This window comes from Thalia democratica, chromosome 7, assembly GCF_965202585.1.
Source record: "Thalia democratica chromosome 7, ktThaDemo2.hap1.1, whole genome shotgun sequence".
Lineage (NCBI taxonomy): Eukaryota > Metazoa > Chordata > Thaliacea > Salpida > Salpidae > Thalia > Thalia democratica.
The window spans coordinates 10791372-10806478 of NC_139171.1; the positions used below are offsets into that span (position 1 = coordinate 10791372).

Consider the following 15107-nt stretch of genomic DNA (forward strand, 5'->3'; position numbering starts at 1 on the left):
CATTATGGTTTAAATAATTACTCAATATGAATTTGTTTAATTACTTAATTTAAAAAAGTTTAATTGATGTGTTTACCAAGATAATAAAAAACAAAATGGTATACCTGTGTATATTACAAAAAACACATCTTTAATAAATTTATACAATAGATAGTTAAAAAAAGGTGTTATATCTGATAAGAAAATCCCACCATAACTAAAAATTTTTAAACTGTTTTATCAGAATAAATGAATAAATCAATTTAATAAAAAATTAAAATTTTCATTAAGGTGTGTTTTAATAATTAATACAATAAACATGTTAGAAAATAACCCTAGTTGTCACAACTTGGTTTTGTTGTATATAAAGCGAAAGTAGATATATTTTATTTGTATTTACTAATACTTCTACTGACATACTCATCAAGAAACTATTTAAAAAAAAAATAGAACAGTTTTTTTTCTTAGCAGTCACTAACGGGAACGATGTTTTTCAATTGTCTAAATCACAGTATAATACCGCAACATGTAACTTTAACTTTTAATTTATATTTCGAGTATGTTTAAATTATAGCGAGCCTTATTTTTAGACAATTTTAAACAGCTTTGAAGTAGTTGTAAAATATAATGAATCTCTTTAGTAAGGTTTAAGTAACTTTCTTTGCACTCTGACATTTAAGCGTCTCTTTGCTTAAAAATTATACGTTTACTTATTGTACTTGCAGATAATCTAATTTTACACTTCTTAATCTAGTAAAAATTTTTCCATGAAAGTTTACTTTATTCTCTAACCAGCAATCGCTGACAAAATAATTTTTTAATTGCATACCTAACATAATAAAATTACATTATGTATCTTTAAAGTTTTATATATAAACATCATTTGTGACTTGTGTGTACGCAAATTATTTCTTTCTCTCATGATTTACATCTGGTTTCCACTAAAAGTATCCCACTGAAGGGCGATATTACTAATAATCGGAAACTCTGTTTTTGTTAGATCATATTTGCTTTAGATATATCGCCACATAATCACTAAATTTTAAAGACTCGGCTGTTATAAATAGTATTTTTTAAACTTAGTTGATTTAAAATATTTTTAACTATTTAGTTAGTTAAGCTAAACTAATAAAAGTTAAAAAGTAAAACAAGTACAAGAACTACAACCGCTATATACACACAAACTCTAGTCATGCGAATTTGTGACAAATCTGTTATATGCTTTATATGTATAAAGTTGTTGTATAGAACTAATACAAAATAAAGTTTTGTTAATAGTTTTTACTCATTAAGGTTAAATTAGTTAAACCCTAATATGAGTACATACTCCTAAAAATGAGTAAAAATAAATTTTAGCTTGTATTTATAAGTTTAATTTATTTAAACATGTAATAAATATTTTAATATTTTTACAATTGTATTTCTAAACTTTTATAACTGTTTCATTCATTTAATAAATTGTATTTTTTCTCGACTATAACTTATTTAAAGTTACGTAGCCTAAAATAAAAATAAAAATTTTCTGCTCAAAATTCCTGATATATATAAAACTTGATACCTCTTAGATACCTAAGTTAAAGGGAAAAAAACATAATAAGTAGCTTTAATATGTTGTATATAAATCAAGTGTTCTGACTGTTGACAATTAGTTAAGTTTTAAAATAGTTTGATGTTTTGGTCATTGGATGAAATTAAGAAGTTCGATCTCAACCAGAAAAAATTGTTTTAGTCTACCGGCTTTTCTAAAACTTATAGCAGTCTGAAATTGTTACTCGCAGTTAAAAAGTTCATTGTTAACCAGTAAACAACTTCTATAAGTATGTAGTTAAAAGCAACTATATACAATAATCAAATATTTCAAATTAAATTTTTTATGTTGTTGTTATTTCTTTACTTAAAACTACATTAATCTAAATTAGTTGTTTTAAACATTAATGAGGTTTAAATGTTAACTAAATAAACAGTACTGTTTTAGATTAAAGCTATTACTTACACTTAATGATGGATAACTATTACAATTCTGTCAGACTATCAATAGTTGTAGAAAACCAAGATTTCTTAATCTAAAAATTTAGTTCATTAAAATATAAGTTCATAAGAAAGAAATAATGTTTACCTACTTACTTGTAAACTTAGTTTTAAAAGTTTAGGCTGTGAATTAATCATATAGTAGTATATCGGCTTACGTTATTTAGCAAAACTGTTATAGTATTTCAACTAGTTTTCTTTTATACTACACAAAGCTAAAAGAAATATGTATTTGATAAGTTTTTGAAAATGATGGTTTTATTATCAGCAGATACTAGTCTATTTAAATCTTCTTTCACTTGCTTATGTCAAAAAAAAAAGGAGCTTCAACATGCTGTATATAGATCGAATGTAAACTGCAAATACTTTGATCCTAAAAATAAAAATTTAAAACAGCTTTGTAGAAGTTATAATGTCTTACTAATGTTAAAGAACTACTCTAGTTTTTAACTTTTTAGTACTACATATCTTGTACAGAAATCTAAGACAAAATTCATTCAAAAACATCTTTATTAAAGCAACAAACAAGTAAAATCGATTTCGGCTAACGCTTTTCAATTACTTTAGTTAGCAACTAATTTTAAGATTAAATTTTGAGTATATAAATAGTTAGAGGTTATATCAGAAAAATCAGAAAAATCAATTAACACTAATTAGCATAATTGAGCAAAATTAATTAGACATTCACAATTCATAAATGCATATATAAAACAGTTTATCAGTAATTTAACTAAGATAAGCAACATTAAAAATAAAATAAAAATAAGCGACAAAATTCAAATAAAATCTATAACAACTTATAAAGATTAGATTTATAAACATATTGTTGCTTACACAATTTAGGTTTATATGTTTTTATAAATAGAGATTCTAAAACACTAAGGTGATAATCGTTACGAGCTTTACTTAAAATTGAAAAGTTACTGTCATTATAGTTCTTTGCGCAATCTGAATTGTTTAATAAGTGTTCAGCTATCGCTGATGATCTATTAGATGGTTTTTTTAAACCAGTGTCTATCCATCTTCTGAGGGAATTAAAAACGTGTTGATCCCTTCTAATATGGAATCTTTGAGACGTTCTGCCAATGTACTCACTGTCACAGTGGCACTTATACATATAAATAATTTTGCTTTTTTCCTGATCGGCAGTACGGTCTTTACAAATTCCATTTAAGGGCTTTCTTGTAGCATGACTGATTCTTAGTTGTACAGAGTTAAAAGTGGAGTTTACAGTGTATTTTACAGTCTTTTCAAGAGCAGTTGCTACTTTACCGAAATATGGCAATCTCAAATATACAGGGCATTTTCTAGGACCAAATTTAACCGGTTTTTCAAATTTTGAGATTGTATTGTTAATTGTCTTTCTGACTATATGCGATGGATAACCAAGAGCTTCAAAAATATTTTTTATTTTATCTAATTCCTCTTCAAACAACTTTTTCGAGCAAATCTTGTGTGCTCTGAATACCAAACAAGAGATTAAACCGAGTTTTTGAGATAAAGGGCAGAATGACTGAAATGGAATATATTGACCAGCAAATGTAGGTTTTCTGTAAACAGTGGTAAGCAACTCGGAAGATGTACGCAACAGATGTACATCCAAGAAAGGTAAGCAATTGTCTTTTTCTTTTTCAATAGTAAATTTTAAATTTGGGTGTAAATTCGAAATTTTGCTAAATAATTCCTCAATGTTATATTCATCATTGTAAGACACAAAAATGTCATCAACATACCTAATATAGTTTATTGGTTTTTCATACTTGGAAAAGAGCAATGTTTCAAAGTATCCCACAAAAATGTTGGCTAAAATAGGGCCAAGTGGACTACCCATCGCTACTCCATCTATCTGTTTATAAATATAAGAATTAAATCTGAATTCAACATTTTTTACTGCCATGTTTAACATACTAAGACAAACATCTTTTGGAATAGAAGGAGCTGTAAGACCAGAATTGTAAAGTTCATTTAGACATATATTTATAGTTTCATCCACTGGGACATTAGTAAAGAGGCTTTTTATGTCAAAAGAACACATGTTACTTGGTAAAAAAGCATTTTTTCTTATGACTTCAACGAATGAGAAAGAGTCTTTTATACAAAAAGTGGAATACTTACTGGAAACTGGTTCGAGGATTTTGATTAGAAGCTTTGAAATTTTATATTGTGCAGAATTAATCATATCTAAAATAGGTCTTGTTGGAACACCGTCTTTGTGAGTTTTAGGTAGTCCGTACAGTTTTGGACACTGAGAACCTGAAGGTCTAATAGACTCATACAAATCCTTAGAAATATAACCTTTGGCATACCAACCTCTGAGCTTAAGTTGAAAAGCTCGTTCTATTTTAACAGTTGAATCAAATCTTTCAAAAGGACCTAGTTTAATAAATTTATCTTTATCTTCTAAAATATCATACATTTTCTTTAAATAATCCTCTCTATTTAACAAAACAAAAGATGAGCCCTTATCAGCCTTTAGAATTGCTATATCAGGATTAGATTTCAGAGACTTATAGGCTTCATTGCAGTCTTTAAACATTCTAAAATCAGAAGAGTTACATTTTACATTAGTAAAAGAATGAGACAAGCTGTATAGCTTTGCATTACAACCGTCTAACTTCTCTTGGGATATTGGTCTGTGATGTCTAATACTCTAGTTTTAATTTTAAATTCGTTTACAATTTACTTAAAATTAAATACACGCTTAAATTTTTACTCTAAACTTGCTATAGAAAAAAATATACTATTTATATTGTCACAAAAACATTTTTTTTCTATTCAAATGATAAAAATCTATATTTGCATTCTAACTTTTGCCATCGTTAAAAAATAAAAAATAAAAAAAGAATAATAGCTTAATTTTTTAAGGCTAATGTTTATCAATTTAATTGCAACTTTTTGATTGTCTAAAAATAAGCTTAAATTTCTTTTTTTTTTTAATTTTTTAACGATTAAAACGTCGTACGATAGAATTAGGTTATAATGTTTAAAACTATAAATCTTTATGTTTTGCCTAAAATAACAGTAAATCAAAAGATGTAATAAGTTATTTTTTAGAGTTTTATTTGAAAAGCTTGTCTGAAACATAGTTAGTATTTTGAAGGTAAAAATAAAAATTTTTCGTTAACAAAAACTTATATTTTTTAGACGCGTATAATAAAAAATTTGTTAAAAATAGGTTGTATATTATATTTAAAGTAAATCTGAAAATAACATAGAAAAAAAATAAGATATTCTCAAGTCTGCACTGTGTAGCTAACGAGGGTATACGCCACTTATATAGTGTTAGGAACCAGGTTTATGACTTAATGTGCGCTTTAACTTATATGATAGATGTCTCAAATTAACCCTCAAAATTAATAAAATTAGATTATCTAAATCTATTTACAATTAAATAATAACTATTTAAACTAAAATAATTTATAATTAAGATTTATGAGGTTAACAAAATTTGAAACATTAGATCATTTTATTGTTAGCTATGCTGTTTATGTAAGTTTTAGAATCTAGTATTTTTTTAAGAAAACATTTTTTAAATTATTTTTCAAAAAAAAAAGTGATAAGAAGTAATACAATACATAAAAGTGTACTAAACAAAAAAACATCTGCGTAATTGTCAAAACAAGACGATAAACGTGTTTTAACAAATTTTATCATTGCCTAAATAGCTTGATAAAAGTTAAATTTTATGCGAAACTTGGAGGAAAAGAAAAATTAGTGACTTAGGATCTTTTTTTTGATCTTGACCACAAAAAGTTATAAACTTTCTGTTACGCTTATCATTCTTATTTCCTTCCACTACGCAATCAAAATGAGTTCAAGGTTTTTTTCCAAGTAGTTAAATTTTATGTTTGAATTTTAATAAAGCTTATTGTCTTAGTATAGCTAATTTTTTGTGTAGTGCTCAACCCATTGGTCTTTTTTTAATAATTGTGTCAATAAAATATTTATCTCAGTTGCCTAGATAAGATAAGATATTATTTAACCAAATATACGCAGTCAGAAAATTTTCTACTCCTTTATCTATCTCTTACACAAAAGCATTTATAGTTGTTAAACATGTTAATACTCAAAGTTTAGGATTAATTATTTTATTTATTTTTTAAAATTTATGAAATCTGTTTTACAAGTTTACATAACAAATTTTATTGGCAGCTGTTACTAAAATATTTTAATTTAGTTTTTTATATTGATGTCAAAATTAAAAGAAAAAAGTTTAGATCTAATGTATATAAAAGGAAAGTGATTCATTTATTTATTTAGTCTAAGTCGTGAGTTTCTAAAAGCTTTCTAGTAGCTGTATTTTACTCAAATAATTTTACTTAAATCCGCCGCTTACAAATGTATGAATAAGCACAAACTGTAGGTTTTTTGAAATCGTTATACGGTAATCAACATCTACTTACAATAACTTAGTTCCTATTTTTTTTTATTAATTAAATTTCTTGAAATAAAACAATCTTTGTTTATTAAACGCATACTTGTTGTAGTTTTGATAATTTAAAATTAATTCATTTGCTCACCACCACTATTCTATATAAGGTTTTGTAATATTTTCTATTTAAAATTATAAAATATACTAATTATGTTGATCAACTGATAACATATCTTTTCTCGACTGTATTCAAATACTTTTTTCGATAATCTCTTAGAGACCTACGTCACTTATTAGAATAACAACATGTTGATTTGATAAGTGAGTATAAAATGTGTGTGAATCAAATTTTTGAGTATTGTTGGTTAAAACAGCTCTTCAGTTGCTGTTATCTTCTTAAAGTTAAATTCTGTGTTACACGCATACTTATAAACAAAAGTTGTTTCAAGATCACTTGTAATACTCAAAAAATTAAAAAAAACTCTTCTCAATACTAATATTTTTTTAGTTAGGATAATATTTACATCTAAAATATAATTACTACCAGGATGATTATACTTAAAAAGATTTAAATAGAGTTTTTAAATAAACTTGTCAACTATCAAATAACTCTGAAAAATCTGATCGAACAACTCTTCATACAGAATGTAGTTAAAAGCAATAAGTTCTAATAGAATCTCATGTTATTGTTTGTGATTTTTAAAACAAATAAATTTTAATAAAGATATTACATGCAACATTTACCTAATGAGGTAGGAAGTGTGGACATATTAATTTATGTTATATTTAATATGTTAAACAACTTATTGTGTTGTTCATAACTTCAGTACTTTCTATTTAAAGTACACATTTATTTGTATACATACCTATGATTAAAATTCGGTTCGAAAACTTATTTTAATTAAAAAATAATAACAATAAGTTTAGACCTGCAACATACTTAGATGTACTTAGAGAATTTTGTTTTTTTAAGTAAGAAAGGCAAACTTATATGATATATTTCATCTTGATTTCTTATACGAAATGTAAGAACAAGCGTAATGCTTAAGGGAAAAACAGTAACTAATAGCAAAATAATAGCAGTTTCAGGTTTATTACTGAAAACTAAGAAAATGAAACTGTTTTTGTTTAACCAAAACACACTGTTTTTTTTAACAGTTTACGTACACTGACTTCACTTGCTTACCATCAACACCCCATGCAAAGTTTGATAATAATGAAGTTTTCTTGTTACACAATATAATCTTAATGATAAGTTATAATAAGTTAATTTTTGGTATAGGTGACAGATATATTTGATTTTTTCTAATTGCTCACGTCACATCGCAAAATCACAATATATAGCTTTGATGAAAAGTTCATTTTTCGTGTTATTTTTGTACTTTAGTCATTCAATATTTTTTGATAATTCAAACAGGTTTGTTTTCGTTGTAAATTGTACTATCACTACCTAGAGAAACATATAACTTTAGTTTCATTTTTTGAAACAGCCATTAAAAATTCCGGTTTTTCTTATTTTAAACAACTTTTTGGTGGCTTTTATTTTACTCAATATTAGCATTTAATTTACTGCCTAGAATGTAGCTAAGAAGAGCGACACACTTGTCTCTTATGATTCAAATTAATTTGAAAATCATTTTCATATCATATATTCAGATAATATTTTAAATAAATTATTAGTGGTTTGATTGGTTCTGTTCAAATATCACTAGAATATATCTCACTAGAAATATCAAAGAATATCACTAATCGAATTAACATGTTGGATTGTAATAAGTGACCCAAGCCCCTAAAAGATATTCAAGGAAAATCTTTAGTTAAACATTTGGGTTTTGAAGGTAGACTTCAAAAACTATGTGATGTTTATATATTGGAAAATATACTTTGATATCTTTTGATTTTAATGTTTAGCTTGCTTGTTTATCTACGATTCTATGATTCAGTTCAGTAAAAAGTGTTTTCAAATACGTACTAGTTTATAGAAATTTTTAACAATAAAAGTTAAAAAAATCATCTGAAAATCAAATTTATACATAAACTGTGAAATAACCGCAGACAAATATTCTAAACTCATTTTAAATAAGACTGGGAATAAATAACAAATAAATTAGATTTCTTTATTTTAGTAAGTAACTTTGATTCGAATCAAATTATAAAAATTCTATTGATACTCAACAATATAAAATTTCATTAGTATTCTAAGTCAAAAAAGTATTTTTATTTTTGTCAGTGTTGCTTAAGACTGTATTAATTTGACATTATGAAGCGTCAATGTTTTGTATATAAATTGAATTTGGTCTGTAGAAACATATGCTAACTTTTTTCACAATTTTACACAGCTTTCTGGTAGCTGTAATATCTACTAAAGCATATCTTCTACTTAAGCTCGTAATTTTATGTAACTTTGAATGAGATTTCAGTTTTACGTTGGTAACTGCAAAACACTAAAGTTTTAGTTACTACATATTACTTTTCAGATATTAATATTCATAATGCTAAGCTTTGCCTTACTTCTCTATATTGTTGTTTTATATTCTAATTAATAAATAGTAATTTAAAGTTTCATTAGTGTTATACACTGATTAAAACAGTAGTTAGTATTTCTGGTAGCTGCGCATAAATCAAACTCGCTTACTACAGTTTACATATTGATTTGTGATTTCTAACGTAGCTCAGAAGTGTGAAGTCAGCAAAACTTTATTATACTTAAGTATTTTATACTGACAGACATTTAAACATGAACTTAAACTTATCAATATTTTAATTGTTATAGTTTTGCAAGTAAATGTCAAAATAACTAATTACTATTGTAATTTTTTTTTTTATTAGACCTAGAGCAGCTTTTTTTGAGGCCTAAAAAGTTTTAAAATATAGTTTTTTTAGTAAATTTAAATACTTCACTTTTAATCTGTATTAATTCATCAACTTCATTTTATTATTTACAACTATTTTTTATGATATTATCTACAATTCTTTTTCATATGTTGTTAATTGAAATATTTTAAGAAGTTGTATTGTACAAATTTCAATTTCGTTAAATTTTATGTCTAAATATTAAATATTTATGGATATTCAATTAATTAAGCATGTTTTTTGTTTAGTTCTTTATTATTTTTCAGGGTTAGTTCATAAAAAGTTAATCTCATCATATCATAAATTAAACAATAATAGCAAATTGGTTTACCAAAGTAAAACAGATCACAACATTTTCACAACCTTTTATCTATTTCCTTCTTGTTTAAAGTTTTAATACTTTTATACCTGAAGTTTGAATTAAACAAGTTTAATTATAAGCAACAATTATAAGGTATACTATTATATTTTGTAATTCACTTTGTAGGTTTAAATATAACAAATTCAATTGATAATTAATAACATTGCAAATTTTTAGTATCAAAGACTAAATAATTTAAAAAAAAACTTACAATTAAAATTGATAAAGCTTTTTCTAAAAATAACAGTTTTTTAAAACTTTAATTTTTTATTTGAATTTTTAAATTTAGCTTTCAAAAACCACATTTAGTATTTTTAAAATTACTTCATAATATTTATTTTCATTAGCAGTTTCTGTCAACAAAAGCCATCTTGTGTAATTTGTTTTTGTTTAATTTAAAACGGAAATTGTTAGCATCGTGTTTGATAAAGTTTCATTTATATTAACTTAAAGATGTAGAAATCACAGTTGTATACATTAAACTTAATCGATTTTAACAGACTAATATTGATACATAAAAAAACACTCTATGATATCTAGTATAAAGTTAATTATATTAAAAAAATTTTTATTTTTATTTTTCAAACCTTTACCCTATCTCGGTAATAATTTTTCTAACTTACTTTTTTGATTTTTTTTTCTAGTTTTATTCGTAATTTTTAATAGTTATTGCTCTTTTTTTTTATTACCACTGTTACCCCTTATCCTTGGTTGGTAACGTTTTTTTCTATTTTTATTAATTCATTCAATTTTATAATTTTATTTACTTTATTACTCTCGTAGGTTTGTGTAAAAAACTATTTGAACCTTTATTTAGCGGCCTTTGATAACAAGATTTTTTTAACTATATTAAATGGGTAGGTTTCAAATATGCACGAAGAGACGATTTTGCAAGAGGGGTCACTTTTGAACAAAGAAACCTTTGCACAGTTCTGTTTTACAAGAGTGACTTTGTGCATATTTGAGCCTTCGTGGAAAAGTGTTCGTGCATATTTGACCCGTCGCTATATTAAATATCTCGATTTATTACGTTCCATAAAAACATGTTTCATAACATGTATTTTCATGATATTGTATATAAACTAAATGTTTACAATAGAAGTCTATAGCAAACAAAATATTATACTATTACACTTGAAAAAAAATGTTAAAATCGAGAAGATTATTGTTTTCGATTCGTTTATTACAGTTTGTTGGATTAGTACTTCTAGAATAGTGTTAGGTGTCAATTTATATGGATAATAAAATATTTTTTTTCTAGTAAATAATAGCTGCTAAAAGGCTGTTTAATGTTATTGAACTAGCTTGAAAAACATTTTTTAATAATAAAATTGGTTTATATGTAAAATATTTAAACTATACCTTATAGTTTTGTATTGTTAGGATGAGAAAAAAAGATAAGAGAGGTGTAAAGGTTACATTTACTAGAAACTGTTGTGAGAAAAACATATTTATTCTTATTTTTCCTGTAGAAATATTTTATGATTAAAAATGGGTACAGACATATACTTGTGTGAAAAAAAAATTTTAGGTTTTTGCTTTGAAAATAACCTTAAAAATTAAAGCTATTAACGTTTAAAGTGTTTTCATTGAGAAGTTAATATATATAATTGAAAACTAATTCTAAAAGGTAGATTACATTCTTTAAAAATAGTTCTTTACAGCTAATAGAAAGCAGTTTGAAGTTTAAACTAAAAGAAAATGAACACATTTTACGAAGCAAACTCGGTTTTAAATATTTCTTCGAAAAATTATGTTGTAGTACTATAATGTGACATAGGTAACTAAGAGATATCAACTAAGGTATATGAAGTTTATATAAAATAGAAACTGCTGGGGGGAAAAACTATTTTTTTTATTAGTTTTCTTTAAAAAATTTTTAATTTTTAATAGAGACGTGAACTTGTATTGAAATACGTAGTATTTAGATAAAAAGTTATTTTTAACAATATTTAATACTTAAAAATTCTATTTAAATACATTTTCAAAACAATCAAAGATTGATCCTGAAGTTCAAATTTATATTAATTTTGAAAAAAGTTAAACTTGAAATTTTTAATAGTAAAATTGTCAGTATAAGAAAACTGTGAATATAAACATAAATACTGTTTTTTATAGTTTAAATACTCTTATAATTATATATGCTTTTAAATATTTACAACATCTTTGAGGTTGAGTTGAATTTAGTACAATAATAAATACTTACATATAAATACACATAAAAAATTAGGTTTCTTTTAGGTACCATGTTTTACCTTTTTTATAGAAAGTATGTTACATACAGATTGTATATTATTTGTTTTGTTAACTACTTTTTTTTTACATCGATTTGTAAGGTTTAAATTTTGAAGTTTTATGTTTATGCTTTTCAAGACTTTAACACAAAAAAAATATTTTATACTAATTTTAAAGAAGTCTTTCTCAGTAAGTTGGTTTCATTTTATGTTTATCTATTAAATGAAAGACATTTTACTTGTGGATTTGTAAAAATATCAAAATAAATTATTGTATTTTTAGCTAGCAAAACCTTATCGAAGAAACAGTTATTATAACTTTAGAACAAAAAATAAGAGAAAAAAATGACTAAATGTAATGAAAAGTATTTTTGCATTTAAATATGTACAATAACCTGGCAACTAGGTACGCACTTTAAACACGGTACAAAAGTGCGTACCCAGCCGGTAATGCGTACATAGGAAATCTCAGTATTTAATTTGTTATATTGAGCCTAATAAAAAATAGTTAAAATCCATTAAAGTTTATAATGAGTGCAAAATCCCTTAAACCAAAAACTTTCATTATCATAAAAAAATACTTATTGGAAGAATATTAGTAGTCTTAAGTATTTATTTGATACATGTATTTATGTATGAGTATCTATCAATGTATATAATTTATGAGTAACTTACAACATAGATCATTAATTGTACAATTCATGACGGTATACCTTACACAGTAGTTTACTAAAGAATTAAACAAATAATAGAAATATACCTAATCTATTAAGTTTGATGCATATTAAGAAAATTGATCTAACTCAATAATCAATTGACTTTAAAACTTTACTTTCATTAAACAGGGTATAAAATTAGATGATAGTTAAAAATCATTTAAAACAATTTTGTTGTCAATTTTGATTTAACCACAGAAAATATTTTTTACTTTTACTTTTTTATCTAAGTTTTTCTTTTATTTATTTAAAAAGATAAAGAAAATCTTTTTGTACCCAGTCAAAAAAAAAAAAAGTTTATAAAACATTACGTATTAGAGGATGAAAACTATTATTTTCAAAGACAGAATTTACATGAGATAGAAAATCTTTGCATAATGTTAAAAAAGTTATTAAAAATTAGCAGTTTTGATTTTGAGTATTTTATACATAAAATGATATATGTTTGTTAACATATAAACAAAAAAACAATATAGTATTAATTCAATAATATCTATTTTTTTAATTCATACTTAAAATAATATACTTAAACCAAAAGTATGTATAGTACCACGAGATTTTAAACTATTAAAACTTATCGAACAACTAACTTTAAAAATTTATAAATTCAATAACTAAACTCAGTTGGCAGATTACTTAATTGTTAGTAGAGTAAACAAAATCAACATACAGTAACCTCTCGGATCTTTACGCACTCGTGACGTTACGCACTCTCGTTTAGTTACGCATTTCAGAATTCTATAAAATTCAAAAAATAAAATTATTATTTTTTTTTAATATTGCACAAATTAGGTTTAGTGTATATTTTTAAATTAAAATATGGTTTTAAATGCTAACATACCTCTCTATATCTTTAGACTTTGTAAATTTATGCTCCTTGACTAGTTGATAAACATTTATTTATACCTCAGTATATTAGAAATTTTGTTAACAATAAGAGATTAAATCAAAATTCTGAAATAAACATGACAGTGTTTAATAACGAAAGTATAATAAAATAATAAGAGCTTAAAACACAAAGAAATAACAAAGCAGTTCTGCCCTATATATTAACAAACACCATTTTATAATTGTAAAGAAATGCTTAATTATGAATTGAATTTGCTAAGTAGAATAGAATATAAGTGTCACATAAAAAAAAAATATTTTTACTTATTATTAAAACAGTAAAATTATTTCTACTCGTATTATTATTATTTTATAGAAATTCAAATTCTTTTTTTTAATGTATGTATAGTTTTATCTGTTGTTTTCATATTCATATGGAAAAGTGTCCAGTCTGCTTTTAACTAGAAGCAAAATTAAAAAAACAGCCACCATAGTGAGTATATTTGGTACCTCTCGTTTCTTTACGATCTCTCATATCTTTACGCACTTTTTCTGTGGACACAATGTGCGTAAATAAGCGAGAGGTTACTGTACTATCATTTTTAAAATATAACTTTTTTTACTCGAATTTTTAGAAATAAATAATCTTTTTTTTTACACAAATTAACTAAATGTAATTTTAACAAATTTATTTAAATTTACAACAACGTTTCAATCAGTGTCGTACGTTTTGTTAATTTAAAATTTTTCAAGTTGTAAAACAATTTTCCGTGATATGCCGAAAATAGAGTTGTGTTCAGCGGAATTCGCTAATCTATTTAAATTTTCTTTGAATTCACAAGGTGTAGCTTGGACGTTTAGAAAAAATAGAACTGTAAATCATATACATTATCAAACTCAAGTACTTTATAATTTCAAAAATTTTTTAGTGGTTGAAACAAATTGTATAAATAAAATATAACAACTAGTGATGTACCGGACCCACTATCCGGGTCCGGGTGCGGCCGGATATTGCCATTTTTGTCTGATATCCGGATCCGGCCGGACTCTAATTTGAAAAAAAAGTCCGGATCCGGTTCCGGCCGGATTCTAATTTGAAAAAAAAGTCCGGGTCCGGTTCCGTCCGGATTCTAATTTGAAAAAAAAGTCCGGATCCGGGTCCGGCCGGATCCTAACAGAGATCCGGCCGGACCCGGATCTAGTTAGTAAAAAAGAGCATACTGAAAAGTATTTTTTCAAAAACAAACCCTGTGAAAATTAATAAGATTCATTTTCATCAGTTAAAATTAAACACCTACCGTGATTGGCTCAATTTGTACACGTGACTAATTTACATTTGTTAACATTTAAACTATAAATACACATTTCATGAAATGTAACTCTTTACATATGTTGTAAAATTGAAAACTTTGGAATGAATACTTGCATTATTTATTGTTTAAAGTCGAGCTCAGAGAATATTTAGAGTTAATACGGTTGAATGTACGAGTCAATGAGAATCATATGACGAAATGTTTCAAACTAAATACTGATGCAGCAAAACATCAGAACATGACAGGCAGTTTATATGTAAGCAGTTAGTTAGTTTTGTGTGTAGCTTGAAGCAACAAAATATCTTGAACGTTTTTGTGAGTGCTTATTGTAAGTAGTGGTGTTTTGTCTTAAAAGTGAATATTTCAACAGGTGTTTAATTGTTTAAATATTTAAGCCAGGTTTATAGATTAATTGTTTATTAA

The 15107-nt window shown here is 25.1% G+C and overlaps 1 protein-coding gene across 1 annotated transcript; it reads right to left on the reverse strand.

Annotated features, from left to right (window-relative positions):
• Positions 1–904: 904 nt before the first annotated feature.
• LOC145841110 (uncharacterized) lies at positions 905–4824 on the reverse strand. Its single transcript, XM_082948480.1, has 3 exons — positions 4816–4824; positions 2932–4657; positions 905–966 (listed from the first exon to the last, which is right to left on the reverse strand). Exons 1-3 carry the CDS (start codon positions 4822–4824, stop codon positions 905–907), a joined length of 1797 nt encoding a protein of 598 aa, XP_082804606.1.
• Between the last annotated feature and the right edge of the window lie 10283 nt (positions 4825–15107).